Here is a 15,343-nt window from a genome sequence, read left to right on the forward strand (position 1 = left end):
CTCAGCGGGGCTCGGCGCCTCGTCGGCGCGCTCATACTGCTCCTGGCGGGCCTGGAAGACGTAGCTGCGGCGGTACATGGTTTCTCTGCGAGCGAGAGGGCCAAGCCGGCTCTCCAGGAGGCCGGTGGCCGAGCCAGCAGCCTGCTAAATAAACATCGGAGGCCCCTGGCTTGCCGCTGGGACGTTCCAGAGCTGATCAGCAGTTGAGCTCTACTCGGTGCCCGGGCGCGGGACAATAAAAGAGCAGCAGCCCGCTTTTTGAGCTGGATTAGCGACCCATACAACTCTGGGGTTGGAAGGTTAAATTGGGCAATGAGGTTTTTGTTCTGTGATTGTGAAGGCCTGTTGCTTTATGATTGAATGGAGGGTCAGGGGGACAAGAGAGGCATGATGTTCTTTTGATTGGTTCCACTGAGAATTGGGAAGGCAACCCAAGGCAAGCTTATTAAACTTAATTCCCTCAAGATCGAGGCCTGGCGCTTTGTCTCCTCTTTCTACTCTCAATTATAGCACTAAACAATAACATTTTTTTTCTGATTACTTAAACAATTTCCTTCCGTAATTATTGAGGAATCTTCTCTATCGCAGAGGTTTCTAACCATGGATGCAAATAAAATGGCATATCTCAGTCAGTGGGGAGGTGTAGTGCAGGTTATTTCTTACTAAATCTTGTGCATTTTGTGAAGAATCTACTCTTTGCACAATGTCTCAGGACATGGGCCTGCGATGTAATTATGTCACATTACTTCAGTGGATTTTTGACATACTCAAGTGGAAGAGACAAGTGGAACTTCACCCATGACATTGCTAATAGGTTCTTTGAACTAAATAAAGATCCTTTCAAGCTAAAGATTTAACAAATTAGCCAACACTCAAGCAGACTTTTGCCATTGTATTTCATTTTAATTTTTATTATGGAAATAGCATATTTTGATGACAAGCTTTTAATTAAATATACATACATATATAACTTAATAGCTAGGCTTTGACCAATTTAAAAGTAAGTTGTGGTGCTGAAAGAAATTAGTACCATTTGGTTAGAATGTTCTTGAATAGAAATATTTTGTCAGAGCTCCAGTGTAAAAAAAATCACTATCAAAAGCCTCGTTTTCTTAAAAACAAGGATTAGCAGCACCATATAATTACCAACTACATGGATTGCACATAATTATACTACAAATTAAAGTCATAGTTATCAAAGAAAGAAAATTACATTGATCTTTGTTGAGTTTATTATTACTCCAAAAAAGCCTGTAAAATCATTAATTTGGTCTGTAATAAAGCTATGTAAGATCCTAAACTGCTAGTGCTGTGGTTTTTATTCTATTTTTCTTCCCATAAGCTACTTAAAAATAGATTTCATGGTCAAATCGAAGAAGGCCATATGAGTATTTTTGTAGGTATGATGGCATGGACTTTAGACTTCCTAGAGAGCAAAATTAAATTTGATAACAAAAATTATAAGCCGTTCATTTCCTTTGACAGCATGTATCAGTCTGATATTGTTACAGAACAAATTGCCCCCAAAACTATGTGTCACATAATAAGAAGTATTTATCATTATGCTCCAGGCCTGCAGGTCAGCTGGATGACTCTCCTTCCAGATATGGGTCTTCTGATCAGCTGAGGCAGCTCTGTTCCAAACACCTCTTGTCCTTCTGAATTAGCAATGACAGAAGCACATGAGCAAGCTCATGCCAGGACTTTTTTTTGCAACATGTCCATTGGTCAAAGTGAATTGTGGGGGGGGGGTCATGGCCAAAGTCAAGAGTAAAGGCAGAGGCATGACTCACTGAGGCCTTGACAAGAATGTGGTGTATAGCCCTATAATACTGGAATGAAGAATCAGGAGAACTCAATCTACCCTAGGGAGTAATCCCATTGGAGACATATTTACCCCAGAAATATAATAACAGAAAAAAAAATCACCTCCATTTAATCCAGTGGAATAAACACCTAGAAAATATCCACCCAGAAATCATAATTTCAGAGAGTTAATTGTTGAACAATGTCAAGTGTCTGCCCTCAGGGTGCAGGAGACAAATCCATACCCAACTGATAAAAACACAAAAAAATTCCAGAATGAGTTTTAAAGTAGAGATTTTAACAAAATTCTGTGGTTGTATCAAAGAAAAAGCAGTGAGTAGTGAGTGGGTAGGTGGACAACTCAGAGAAACAGAGAACAGCGTAAATGAGAAGATGTGGGAGGAACTGATTTTAGAAACAGCACAGTGAACACTAGGCTCCCCGCACAGAGTGAGGCTGACTCAAGGGGTGCATAACAACAGGATCCCAAAAGCAAAGGTCACAAGGAGAACTGGCCTTCCAACCAGCCGCACACTACATCGGATATGAACATTATCACCATTCTTCCCAACCCCCACCAAGAAATGGCAGCCTGGCAATTTTTTTTTTAAAAAAAGATTGCATCTCTACAGAAGAATGGAAGAAAAATCATAGTGGACAAGATATGTCAACAAGCTTTCAGAAAGTTGAATAGATATAGGTCCATGGTAACTGACGGCCGAGTATAGAAAACAAAAACCTAAGAGACTGCAGAAGGGAACAGGAACAAAAACTGCTGGTTCTTGGCAGAGAATCTGAGAAAAGCTCAGGATTTAGATGCATTGATATTTTAGAAGGTGGGGTGTGAAGTAGAGCTGAAAAACCAGAGGGTTGACTGAGCACCTGGACAAGAACCAATTCAATCCTTTAGATCCCCCTTCTTCATTCTTGCACAACAGCAATTGAGCAATTACCCAAGCCTTATTGTGACAGGTCACCTGGAAGGTATTCTGCAGTGAAATTGAATGGGAGAGGTCCTGAGTTCAGGATCACCAGACACAGCCAAGGGCAGGGATGAGGCCAAATATTAAAGTAAAGCAATTAAGGAAGCAGATGCATAGTGAAGGATGAGGCACAGCTGTACTTTCCCCACTACTCAATTACCAGCCCACTTCCCAGCATGCTGGTCGCCTGGTATGTCGTTCTCCAGGCAAGAGATTTGGCATCATTCTCTAGAGTAACTGAATGACTTCAGAGAAAAGCTCTCCAGCAACTTCTGAATTTGGAAATGTTTACTGCTTGGCTTTTGGTTCCAACATGGAATATGGTTGTGTGGTCTGGGGGAACTCAGACTGAAGCCATTGATCATCAAACCAAAACCCATTTTGTTATAAAATTTTACTTGTTACAGCATAGGGTTTTTAAAAAATCTCCCTTTTCCACTTCAATAGGTTTGAAACTTAAATTTTCCCCAAAAAGTATAGGTTCACCAAGATTTACATAATTTTCATTGTCCTGCACCAGGACAATGGTACTATCATGATATCCTGACCCCATCTATTTAAAGTATAAATATTTCTTATTAGAATTTTACTATAATTAGTAGGATTTTTTACCTCATGTGAGAAAAGATATTTAATTGATGAAATGTAAAAGTATGACAACCAGGCTAATCCATAGCTGGATCTCCCTTCTAATTGTTGTCTTAGTTTGAACTCCTTAAAACAGACCCTGAGACAAGGTCTGTGCAAATACAGTTGACCCTCCACATCAGCAAATTCTACACCCACAGGTTCAAACAATCACAGATGGAAAATACTCAGAAAAAAAAATGTGTTTGCAGTAAACAGGTACAGACATTTCCCCCTGCCATTATTCCCTAAACAACTTAGGATAACACTTATGTATGTAGTATTTACATAGCATTGCAGATTAAACTACCTGGACATGATTTAAAGTATTCGGGAAGATGCGCAAAGGTTATATGCCAACACCATATTTGATGAAAGAGACTGGAACACACTTGGATTTTGGTATCTGAGGGGGTCTTGGAACCAATCTCCCATTGAAACCAAGGGATGAGTATAGTTTATTTGTGAGGTGATCCCAGGGAACATGGGTAGGGAGGTGGAGAGGGAGACAGAGAAGGTAAAGCATGGCGTGTGATCAAGCAAGCTACCATCTTGGGAAAACAGAGACTCTGGTAACACTATAAGTAGTCACCTGAGTGTTACACTACCCAGTTGTTGAAGGGGCCAGAGATTTACCCACAAACTCCCACGGTTTAAGGGCTGATCAGAGGGGCTGTTAACTTCCTTGCCACACTTGTCTGCCAAAGGTGGGGACCAAACGGACTCTGCGTGGATTCCAAAGGCCAAATGAAGTCGGGACAGAAAGAAACAGCTCTTGGCAATGGGAAGATGGACCAGCACAGATGGAAATGGTCAAAGATTGCAATCGATGGAATATTGTTACCCCACCACCACCACCACACACACACACACACACACATTTGAATATAAATACCTAATCCACACAATGTGATGGTACCAGGAGGTGTCACCGGCTGTTGAAAACTGATTAGGTCATAGAACAAAGCCTTCATGGATGGAATTAGTGTCCTTGTAAAAGAAGCCCAAAGAAGAAGTCCAAGGAAGCTTGTTGGCCCCTTCTACCATGGGGAGGACACAATGAGAAGACTGCAATCAGTGGATCAGGAAGAAGGCCCTCTGCAGTGCCTTAATCTTGAAACATCCCAGACTCCAGAAATGTGAGAAATACATTTCTGTTGTCTAAGCCACCCAGACCATGGTGTTTTGTTTTAGCTCGTGGTATATGTCCATCTAAGGTCAACTATGATCTTTGTTCCACATCCTCTTTAGTCCAACACCCAGGCTATTGGAGCAGCCACTACCTGGACCACTGCTGATCATCTTAAAGAAAAGGCATGGAGTGGCATTTAAAATTTCCTCACAATCACACTGAATTGGCTAAAGCTAGTCATATTGTGGCCCCACCTAACTTCAAGTACATTGACAAATGCAATCCTGCCACATGCCAACAAGAAGTAAGAGTGAGCATCTTTGTCAAAACCCCAAAACTCCATTGCTGGTGGGAGAGTATTCAATAAAAATAGCAATCATATGCATGAGGAAGAAATCATTGGTGAATGAATTTGTTAATTCAAAAGCATGTTTGTAGACAGCGGTTCCGTAGGGCTTGATGAATGGTCAGCTATAGGAGAGTTCCCTAAATACAGCTGAATGGTACTAGTGTGGGGGTACTGGTGGAAAATGGATGTTGTTAAAATTGGAAAGGCTCAAGTTTAAACTCTGGTCCGATCACTTTGGTAAGTGAGTTAATCAATATGGTCCCAGTATGGGCACTGGTAAAAGGAAATAATCACTTTCAGAAATAAAGAGTCACCATTTCTGTGATTTCCCAGTTTGCCTAAGACAGAATATATTTTTACCCTTTATCTTGGGCACAATTACAGAAAGGACTCTCTTTCACTCTTTTTTCTGGCCTGATAACCTGAATGTATACCCTGAATCTAATCATAAGAAAATATCCAGATAAACCCTAAATAAGAAACATTCTACTAATAAGAGACAGGGGATGGCATTCTTTAAAAATGTTATATATCATAAAAGACAAAGAGAAGTTTGGGGAGTATTCCAGATTAAAGGAGATTAGAGACAGGGCATTTAAATGCAGATCCTAATCTGGATCCTGTACTGGAGGAGAAAAAAACAATGCTACAAAGGTCATTGCTTGGGTTCATTGACAAAATTGAAATACAGACAGTAGATCATATCAAATAATTGTGTTAGCCAGATAGAATTACCCAAAGCAAGCCACACAGCCCCACCTAACCTCAAGTATGCTGGAAAATGCAATCCCTCCAAGTGCCATATTCAATGTTAAATTTACTGGCTTGCAACTATGCCACAGTTAATATGAAATACTATCCTCATTCTTAGAAAATATACTCTCATCTATCTAGAGGAAATAACTTATAATGTGTGCAATTTATTTTCAAATGATTCTGAAAGAAATGACATGTAAATATAAGTACATATCCAAAATATTCAGGCAAAAGAGGTGAATCTAGATAAAGGATATATGGGAGTTGTTTGTACTATTCTTGCAATTTTTCCTAGAAAGTTTCAAATTATTTGTGAAAAGTATAATCACCTTGTACATAGAGCATTTTACCCATAGCAAACAGGAAAGAGAACTGCTTTTTTAAAATAATGGGCAAGTAAATATTATTTGCTTTATTTTTTAGCCTTATATATACATACAACAGCACAGAGGGAAAGGGATCCAGAACAATCTAGCAAGCTGCAGTAACAATAGTAGTGAATGGTTTTTATCTATTATTCAATTTGAATATACTGTTAACAAATGAAAATATCTGTAACAAACATAAAGGGAAACAGAAAACCAAATACCAGATACTTGGTGATTGTAGCCACATAAATCAGAAATTAATGAAATATATCACTTCTCTCTTTTTTATTTTCCAATTAAAGTTGCCCAAAGATAGAAGAGACTTTAATTTTTTAAAGACATGGTCTTGAAATGTTATGTAGGCTAGCCCCAAACTCCCGGGATCATGCTAGACCCTCTTGCTTCAGCCTCCTGAGTAACTAGGAACTATAGGTTAAATTTTTTTTTTTTTAAATATTTATTTATTTTTTTAGTTATCGGCAGGCACAACATCTTTGTTGGTATGTGGTGCTGAGGATCGAACCCAGGCCGCACGCTTGCCAGACGAGCGCGCTACCGCTTGAGCCACATCCCCAGCCCTAAATTTTTTAATTAACATTTTTTCCTACTGAATAATTATTTAAAAAGCTGAGTAAAATCGGCTTAGATGGCTTGCCTTTTAATCAATATCAAAACTACTCTGGAGTTTTGAGCCACCCTTGTCAGTTAAAATAGATCCTGAATTTGCTCTAGGCTTTTAACATGTAACTCTGGTAAAACAAAGGGTAATGGAGACATTCCATGGATTTCTGAGCTGAAGGTTCACATCAGGTCTCTGATGTACACTAGTGGGTGGCCTTAAGCAAATGAGATAATCTGTTTTTTTTTTATTTGTTTTTTATTTTTTTTATTTTTTATTGTTGGCTGTTCAAAANGGTAATATCGCCATTTTGATGTTTGTTTTGTTTTTAAATGGTAAATTTGAGCTAAAGAATCCCAAGCTCTCCCTTCCTGCTCACTATGGGCTGAATTGTGTCCCTCCCAAATTCTCCTGTTGAAGTCCTGACACCTCGTATTTAGTAATAAGGTCTTTAAAGTAAAATAACATCATTAGGATGTTAATATGATTGGTGCCATTATAAGAAGAGGAGATTAGGAGACAGACACACATGGAGGGAAGACCATGGGAAGACACAGAAGCCTGGAAGACACCAACCCTGCCAACACGTTGACCTTAGACTAGAATCCAAGTCTCAGGACTCTGAGAAATAAATTTCTGTTGTTTAGGCCACTGCCTCTGTGGTACTTTAGTTATGCAGCCTTAGCAAACTCCTGTACTGCACTAAATATTCTGATTCTGCCCCTTTTTGTGGCCCATCCTTTTCCTGGAACATACAGAGGCCTGCCACAAGAGGGCCACGCTGCACTAAAATTGAACACCCTGCCCTAAGGTCCTGAGGGTAACTACAGAGAGCAGAGGGGTCAGGCAGACGCACAGTGGCAAAACTTGTAGCCTTTCCAGCAAACCGGATCAACTCAAAAGGCAATTCAGCCATGGGAAGTCTCATTTTGAGTAAAGCAGCCAATAACCCAGGAATTAAAGGGCAGCCTCCTGACTCCCAGATCTCTGCACCATGTAGCCAGGGATCTCCATCAAGCCCTATAACTCATGCTCAGCACTACTGAAAGTGATGAGTTACCATGAAGGGTGACAATGGATGGAGATACACAGCCAGAAGCAGGGCTTTCTCTCCAACTTTCTGGAAAGTGAAACCCAGGATTCAAAAGAAAGTGGGCACTGAGCATCCAACCTGCTTTGCTCAGGGTTTAGTACAGAAACTAAAGCAAGAAGAGATCCTGGTGATACACCAGAATTTGTGTGACCAGGGTTGGTTCTTTCACAGACTCCAACAAAAGCAGTACAGTTAAATACAATGCATGATGCTGAACTTAATTCTAGTCTGGAAAAAAGAAAAGTCACAAGTGATATTATTACAATAATTGATGGAATTTGAATATGGAATGCAGATTAAGTAATAATACTGAAACAGTTAAATGCTTGATTCAGATCATTGTATTATGACATGGAAGAAAATCACCTTGTTCTTAGAAAATACACACTGGTTTAGAGATGATGAGGTATGTTTAACTTATTCTCAATGGTTCACATATTATCTACACTTATATAAATAAATACATAATGCTAAGTGCAATGATGCATGCCCCAAATTCTAGCAATTCAGGAGGCTGAGTAAGGAGGATGGCAAGTTCAAGGTCACTCTCAGCAACTTGGCGAGACCTGTCTCAATATAAAACATAAAGAGGGCAGGCAATGAAACTCAGTAGTAGAGGGCTCCTGGGTTAAACCCCTGGTACCACAAATACACATACATACACATACATTCACAGAATACACATACATACACAGAATAATAAAACAAATAGAGCAAAATGTAAAATAATCAGTGGATTTGGGTAAATAATATGGAGAATATAAGAGTTTCTTATCCTTTTCCTGCAACTTTTCCATAATTTTAAAATTATAACCAAAGAAAAAATTGCATCCTCCAATCCTAAACACAATGTAAACTGTCCTGATAACAGATTTTTTTTTCTTTCTTTTTTTTTTTTTCCCCAGCATTGGGGAATGAACCCAGGGCCTCTCACATGCTAGACAGGTACCCTCTCATTGAGTTATATCCCTAGCTCTTTTTAAATTTTTTTACTTTGAGACAGGGTCTTTCTAAATTGCCCAAGCTGGCCTGGAACTTTCAATCCACCTAACTTAGCCTCTCTACTAGCCAGGATTTCAAAAATACATCATCTTGCTGAAGTGATAAAAATTAACAGACACTCCCTCTTGCCAGGGGCACTTAATCACTGAGCCAATCCACAGCCATTTTTAATTTTTATTTTGAGACAGGGTCTCACTTAGTTATTCGGGGTCTCACTAATTTGCTGAGGCTATCTTTGAACTTGCAATCCTGCTTCAGCCTCCCAAGTCACTGGAATTAGTCATGTGTCACTGCGCCCCAGCCAGATACTTCTTAAAGAGAACAAGAAAATGCAAAAATCCTCCTTTGACTCACTGGATGGTCATGGTCTCAGCAACTAACATTTCATTGACATCTATGGTAGGAGTCTAACACCTACATAATGATGTTGATGGGATTTTGAGACACATCTGGACTTGCCTTCCCTGCACATAGACAATGGAACACAAGCCTTATGACCCACCATCATACAAACTCACTCTGGTTATGCATGAAAAGTGGCCCTACCCATAACTTCTGGGGTGCAAAAATGAGTCATTGTCCCAGCAGGCACCATCCTCATGACCGAGAATGGAGAATCTCTTTTACAATTATAATTTCTGTGGACATAAATCTAGCCATGTTCTTCTCTTTAAGATATCATTAAACAGACCTACTACCACTCTAATGTTGGGCCAGCCTACATCTGAACCATAGCCTTTTTCCTTCTGGGAATAGATGTCAAGCAGTTTGATGTATAAGCCACAGATGGCCAGCTGGCATGCCCACATTGCCCTAAAAAAAGGATGTTCTGAACTCTGCTTTGCACCAGTTAAGAAATGGATCCCACAGAACTGGACAAACACAACATGAAGGCATTTCTCATGGAAATTTACTCATAGATTTAAACATACATTTGGGATATCCGTTGTTTGTATAGGTTCAGGTCTACTTGTCCTATGCTATTAATAGACACTGAGTGAACTATTTCACAAGAGAACATATTTTGTCTTCCAAAGTTTACCAACTTCTCAGGTTTGACCCAAAATTGGGAGGGATGATACCCCAAGCTATTTTATTAACCATTTTAAAATTCTGCACATGGTTTAAAAGAATGTTAAGGGATATAAAACTGTATATTTTAAGCTCTAGCCTTCAATTTTCAGACCTAAACTCCATGAGAGGTTTTTATTTATTTGGTACCAGGAATTGAACATTTAACCACTGAGCCACATCCCCAGCCCTTTTTTGTATTTCATTTAGAAACAGGGTCTCATTAATTTGCTTAGGGCCTCACTAAGTCGCTAAGGCTGGCTTTGAACTTGTGATCCTTCTGCCTCAGACTCCTGAGTCACTGGGATTACAGGCATGCACCACCATGCCCAGCCCATGAGAAGTTTTCTAATGAAATTTCTAACAATAGTTGAATTACAAAATATTACCATTGTTTGCCAGGGTTTGGTCATAAAATATATATATATTCCAACCACCTAACTTTTTAGGCTCATTTGGAAAGAAGTTATACGTGATTTACTGCCCTCCTAGTCTATGCTCTAGCAGGTTGATTCCTATTGATTACCACTCCTTCATTTATTTAAAAATATTATCATCCGATTTTTCTTCTCACCAGCCAATCACCATCCTTTTTTCTATTAGCTCATCACTTTTGGATTGGATACCAACATGTTCCTTACTCCTTTGTATCTCCCACCCAATCCTTCATGCATATTAATGTATTCAAATAGATGACTAGAGAGGCTTCAGTTCTGTTCCCACAGGAACTCAAGTTCCCACAGGCCAAGACACCCTTCGGTCTAAAGCTTCACCTCTCCACCAACTTGACAGACTTGCACATAGGATTATTCTTTGTAGTCTACTGGACTACAGTTCTTTGAAGGCAGGATGCGGTCATTCCCCAATGGCCATCCTCTACCTAAAGATCCCCCAAACACCATCAATCCATTCTTCTCCATGCCATTTTAAATCCCCCAAAGGTTGGCCCTTCCAGATTGCATTATCTGCCTCCCATACCTTCTGGCTTCCTATAGGGTTTGGCAAGTGGGGATCACTGGCAGGAAATCAGGAAGACTCCCTCTTGCTTCCCTTTCCCTCTGAGCATATCTATTCCAAGATTCTCTCCTCTTGTACCTTTGGGCTAAAGGATAGTAATGACTTCCTACTATTGCAATTTCCTAGGTACTTTACCATGCTTTATTGATTCCTTGGACTCTTCCCTTATCTAGAAACTGCCCCTTCATTAAATTCTCTTCCAATAAACCTCCATCGATGCCATTTATTTCCCATTAGATACATAGGAAACCTGAGAGATATATTATCTCATTCATTAATCTAGCAAACTTTCCAACACAAAGCAGGAACTTGATCAAATGCATTAAAAGATGAATTAATCTTCAGTAGAAATTCAGAATGAAAAATAATATTGTGGAATGTTGGGAGATTTGTTTTAAATCTTTTAAGTAAAAAGCTGGATACCATGTTCCCCAAAATGAAGCCCTACAAAGGCTGTCATCAGCGGCTTGGGAAGGCTGGACCTCTCGCTCCACATTTGCTGATGTGCTTTTTCAAAGGGAAGAGTCAAATTTAGTAGCAGCCCCAAATTGAAATTTATTTCTCTTTCTACTATGATAGCTAGGTTTATGTCATCTTTCATCCTTAGAGGAAATATACAGGAACAGAACAAAAATACATTCATTAGGAAACTGTAGTCCAGTAAGAATAATCCTAACAGTGCACCATTCAGCAGAATGACCAGTTACAAAACACATGAAAAGGAAAAAAATAATTCCTTGGAAAAGAGCTTTCTATTTTGAAAAGATGGCGGGGCAGGGGGCTAGAGATGTCCTTATATGATAGATAATGAAGACACTTCTCAACATCCTCAAAGATTGTGGCTTTTCAGATGTAAGCCTAAAACAAAATCCATGCTGAAGGGTGGCATCCAAGAGGATTCTGCTTGCTTTTGTTGTTGTTCTGCAGTCAGTCTTTGCTGAACATTGTGGTCTAATCCCCAGCCACAGAACTGTGAGTGGTCCTTGTCTCTAAAAATGTCTTTGGACTGTCCTCAGTGACCCTAATTGTTATGCTTGGCAAGGAAAATTACAGGGATATTTTGGAGAAAATTCTCTCAGGGCACATTATTTTTCCATGGTAACCTATGGTTTGGGGTACAAAGGCATGCATGTGTCCCCCAGAAGTTCATGTACTAGAATCTTAATTCCTCCATGTGGCAATGTTTAGAGGTGAGGCCTCATGAGATGTATATATGTCATGCAGCGGGGGCCCTCATGAACAGATTAATGCTTTTCTCTTGGGAATGGGCTGTCACTGGATTTTGGCACTCTTTTCTCTCTTCAATGTGTGCCCATTTGTTCTGTTTTCCACTATGAGAAGCAGCATGAGTCCTTCACCAGAAGCTGAACTGAAACCAGCACTATGTCACTGAACTTCCCAGCCTCAAGACCTATGAGCTAAAGCTTGGGACTCAGTAGTGGAACATGTCCTTAGCATGTAAAAGGTCCTGAGTTTAATCACCAGAACCCCTTCCCCCCAAAAAAATTCCCAAAACAACAACAACAAAAAAAGACCAAGAAGCCAAACAATAAGACAAAATAACCTCTATTCTTTATAAATCATCCTGTCTCAGATATTGTGCTATAGCAACAGAAAATAAACTAAGAAATCAAGTAACACACTAGATCTAAAACTGCCACTCTGTCAGGGTTTGCTACATGTTGTCCTAGTAAACGCTACAATAAATCCCGGGGTATTACATAGCCAAAAACTAGTGGTCCTAAGCCTGCATTTAGAGCATTATTTGGCTGAATCACCTGCAGGGTTATTCTTGAGCCTATTAGGAGCTCAGGAGAGCCAGTTATTAAACTTTCAGGAATTTTTTGCCAATCTGGTTGACACCTACTAAAATCAACCACGGTCAGAGTATTTATACCACAAGAATTGACGATCACTGCAGATTAGAACATTTCACTCCTGGAAAATCAATTGTCAAACATTTGCTGATATCCCATTACCTATGAAATAATACCATCTCTCTAGTGGCTACCACTCTCTGGTATTCTACCACTGAACTACATTCCCAATGCTTTTTAGTTTTTATTTTGAGACAGGGTCTTGCTAAATTGACAAGGCTGGCCTCAACTTGCAATCCTCCTGCCTCAGCCTCTTAAGTAGCAGAGGTTGCAAGCATATGCTACTATGCCTGGCACGGAAGAAACTTTTGAGATTCTTTGCTCAGTCTCTGAGAGCTCAAAGAAGAGTCATCTTGAGCATATTATTTAAAATGGTGCCCTAATTTCAAATGCTCAGTTTTTAAAAATCAGACTAAAATTAGAGACTATTGCCTGACAACGTAGTTTGTTTTTATTTCAAGTTGGCTGGAGAAGTTTCTGAAAATTAATTTATGACAAATTGCCTTATAAAGTTAAAATGCCTTCCAAAATTTTATGGGGTAATTTCAAAACCTGGAGAAGTCAGCCAGTTAACTGAGTGTATCTCTATAAAGAGAGAAATAGATTTATCTCAAAATAGTTTCAGCCAAGCTGGAGGAATTTGTCTCTATTTTAGTGGAATGGGAGGCAGCAAACTCTGGCTAATCTCAAGATTTTTTTTCCCTGAAATAATGGCTGATCATGGGCTGTGTTGTTTTTGGCCAAGGCTTCTATCAAAACAAAAGTTTTGTAACTGCAATGACCTAACTTGGGAAACAATCTTATAACATTTTCTAGGAACCACAAAACATTTGTTTTATTCTTTCTGAAAAACAACAGTAGAGGGAAGAGGACTTCATAATATTTTGCCTTGTAACAAAGAAAAATGGTGACAAGGTTAGCAGCTTGAAGACTGCAATTCAAATAAGGGTCAACGAGAGCCAGGGATATGTTGTATTCCAAATCAGAAATGAACATGTCTTACTTGGCATCACAACCAGCTAAAATCCTGCATCTGTTCAATTGGTTATTGGGGCATAAATGGTGACCTTCATTTATCATGTAATAAATTTTAAGCTGGGAGGCATATGGTTTTAACAAAAAAAAAAAAAAACAGCAGGAACAGTGGTTAGCTGCAAAAATACACTTATATTTTAGAAGAATCAGAAGAAAAGAAACACTGCTGAACTTCTTGATGTGGTTGGAAAGAGAAAAGCTTCTTGCATGTGGCTCAGATTTCAGTGGGATGAGTGCAGACAACGCAAGTTATGCAACATTATGATTGCTGACAGATTACAAAAAAAATCTATTAGCTCATCTATCAGCAAAATCCATTAGTAATATGTTCTCAAAAGCCTATTAAATATGTACCAGTGAAGATATTTGAAGTAACTTGATATGTTGTGTCAGAGGACATATGGTGATCAAAAGCATGGGCACTTGAGTTGAATAGGCCAGGTTTAAATCCTTCATGACCCATGAGCTGTGTGACCTCAGACAAGATACTTAACCTGGCTAAGCCTCACGTGCCTCCTATAAACTGGAAATGACAGTAATGTCTAAACGATAGTTGTGAGGATTAAATGATGTGTTTAGAGTGGTATGTCTGGCACATAGTAAGTGCCTGATAAATATTAGCTGTTATTTTTTGCATGTGGCTTGATTTATGTTAGACACTTGTCTTAGTGTGGAGTCCTCCAGAAGCTGACCCTTAGAACTAGAGTAAAAATTTGGTATTTGAGACGTGATTCCAGACTCCAGGAGAGGGTTGGGGAAGCAAAGCCTGGGAGGAAAGACAGCCAGTATTGGGACTATGGCCACAATGAACACTGCTGGCCACCGGAGCTCAATTAAACTCTGGGAGAGAAAGCAAAACAGAAATAACTCAGCCAAGGGCTGTGGAAGCAACAATTCCAACTCCCTGTCCATCACTGATGAAGGGCTGCTCCTGAGAGCAGAATACTTACACGACAGAAAAGGCTAGGTGGTTCAGAGGAAGCAGCTCTCAGGGTCAGGAGATGAATGCTGAGGAAATATGGGAGGGATATCAGCAATAACTAACTGATATAGCCCTGCATCATTGTTTTCAGATAATTAGCTGAAATTCCTTCATATAATGTGCCATATAGCAATGACCACATATATGACAACAATCCCTTGAGATTATAATGGAGCTGGAAACTTCCTATTGCCTACAGACATCATAGCCTTCTTAATGTCATAGAGCAAGGCATTTCTCACATGTTTGTGGTGATGCTGGTGTACCAAACACACCTAATGCTCTGCAAATCATATAAAAGTACAGCATTTACCATTATGTATAGTATATAATACTTGAAATGATAATAAATGACTATGTTAGTAGTTTATGTAGTTACTGTTGCTAAAGTTTGGATGTTGTATGTTTCCCAAAGTCATAAAATTGAATCAGAATACCAAGGGAATGACATGGACATAGTAAGGAGAGGAAGTCTAGGAACCAGTATGGGGCCTTCTAGGCATAGAGATCAGGCAATGAGAAGGAATCAGCAAAGGATATTGAAAAGGTGAAGTCAGACAGGAAGGTGAAAAATCAGGAAGGGTGTGGGATTCTGGAAACCAAGGAAGTAAAGCATGTCAAGGAGA

General features: G+C 39.5%; 1 protein-coding gene across 3 annotated transcripts in view; it reads right to left on the reverse strand.

Annotated features, from left to right (window-relative positions):
* Bfsp1 (beaded filament structural protein 1) overlaps positions 1–15,343 on the reverse strand; it is a 64,947-nt gene that overhangs the window by 35,426 nt on the left and 14,178 nt on the right. Inside the window, exon 2 of one of the 3 annotated variants that reach the window (XM_048811336.1) lies at positions 14,686–14,743. The exons of 1 other annotated variant lie outside the window; for it this stretch is intronic. Coding sequence is in view for 1 of the 2 variants with exons in the window: in XM_015483131.2 (XP_015338617.1) it covers positions 1–78 (78 nt within the window). In the remaining variant the exon portion in view is untranslated. Of the gene's footprint in view, positions 895–14,685; positions 14,744–15,343 lie in introns of those variants that run through there. One more of the 3 variants, XM_015483131.2, reaches the window with a different exon arrangement.

The sequence above is a fragment of the Marmota marmota genome, unplaced genomic scaffold, assembly GCF_001458135.2.
Source record: "Marmota marmota marmota unplaced genomic scaffold, marMar, whole genome shotgun sequence".
NCBI lineage: Eukaryota > Metazoa > Chordata > Mammalia > Rodentia > Sciuridae > Marmota > Marmota marmota.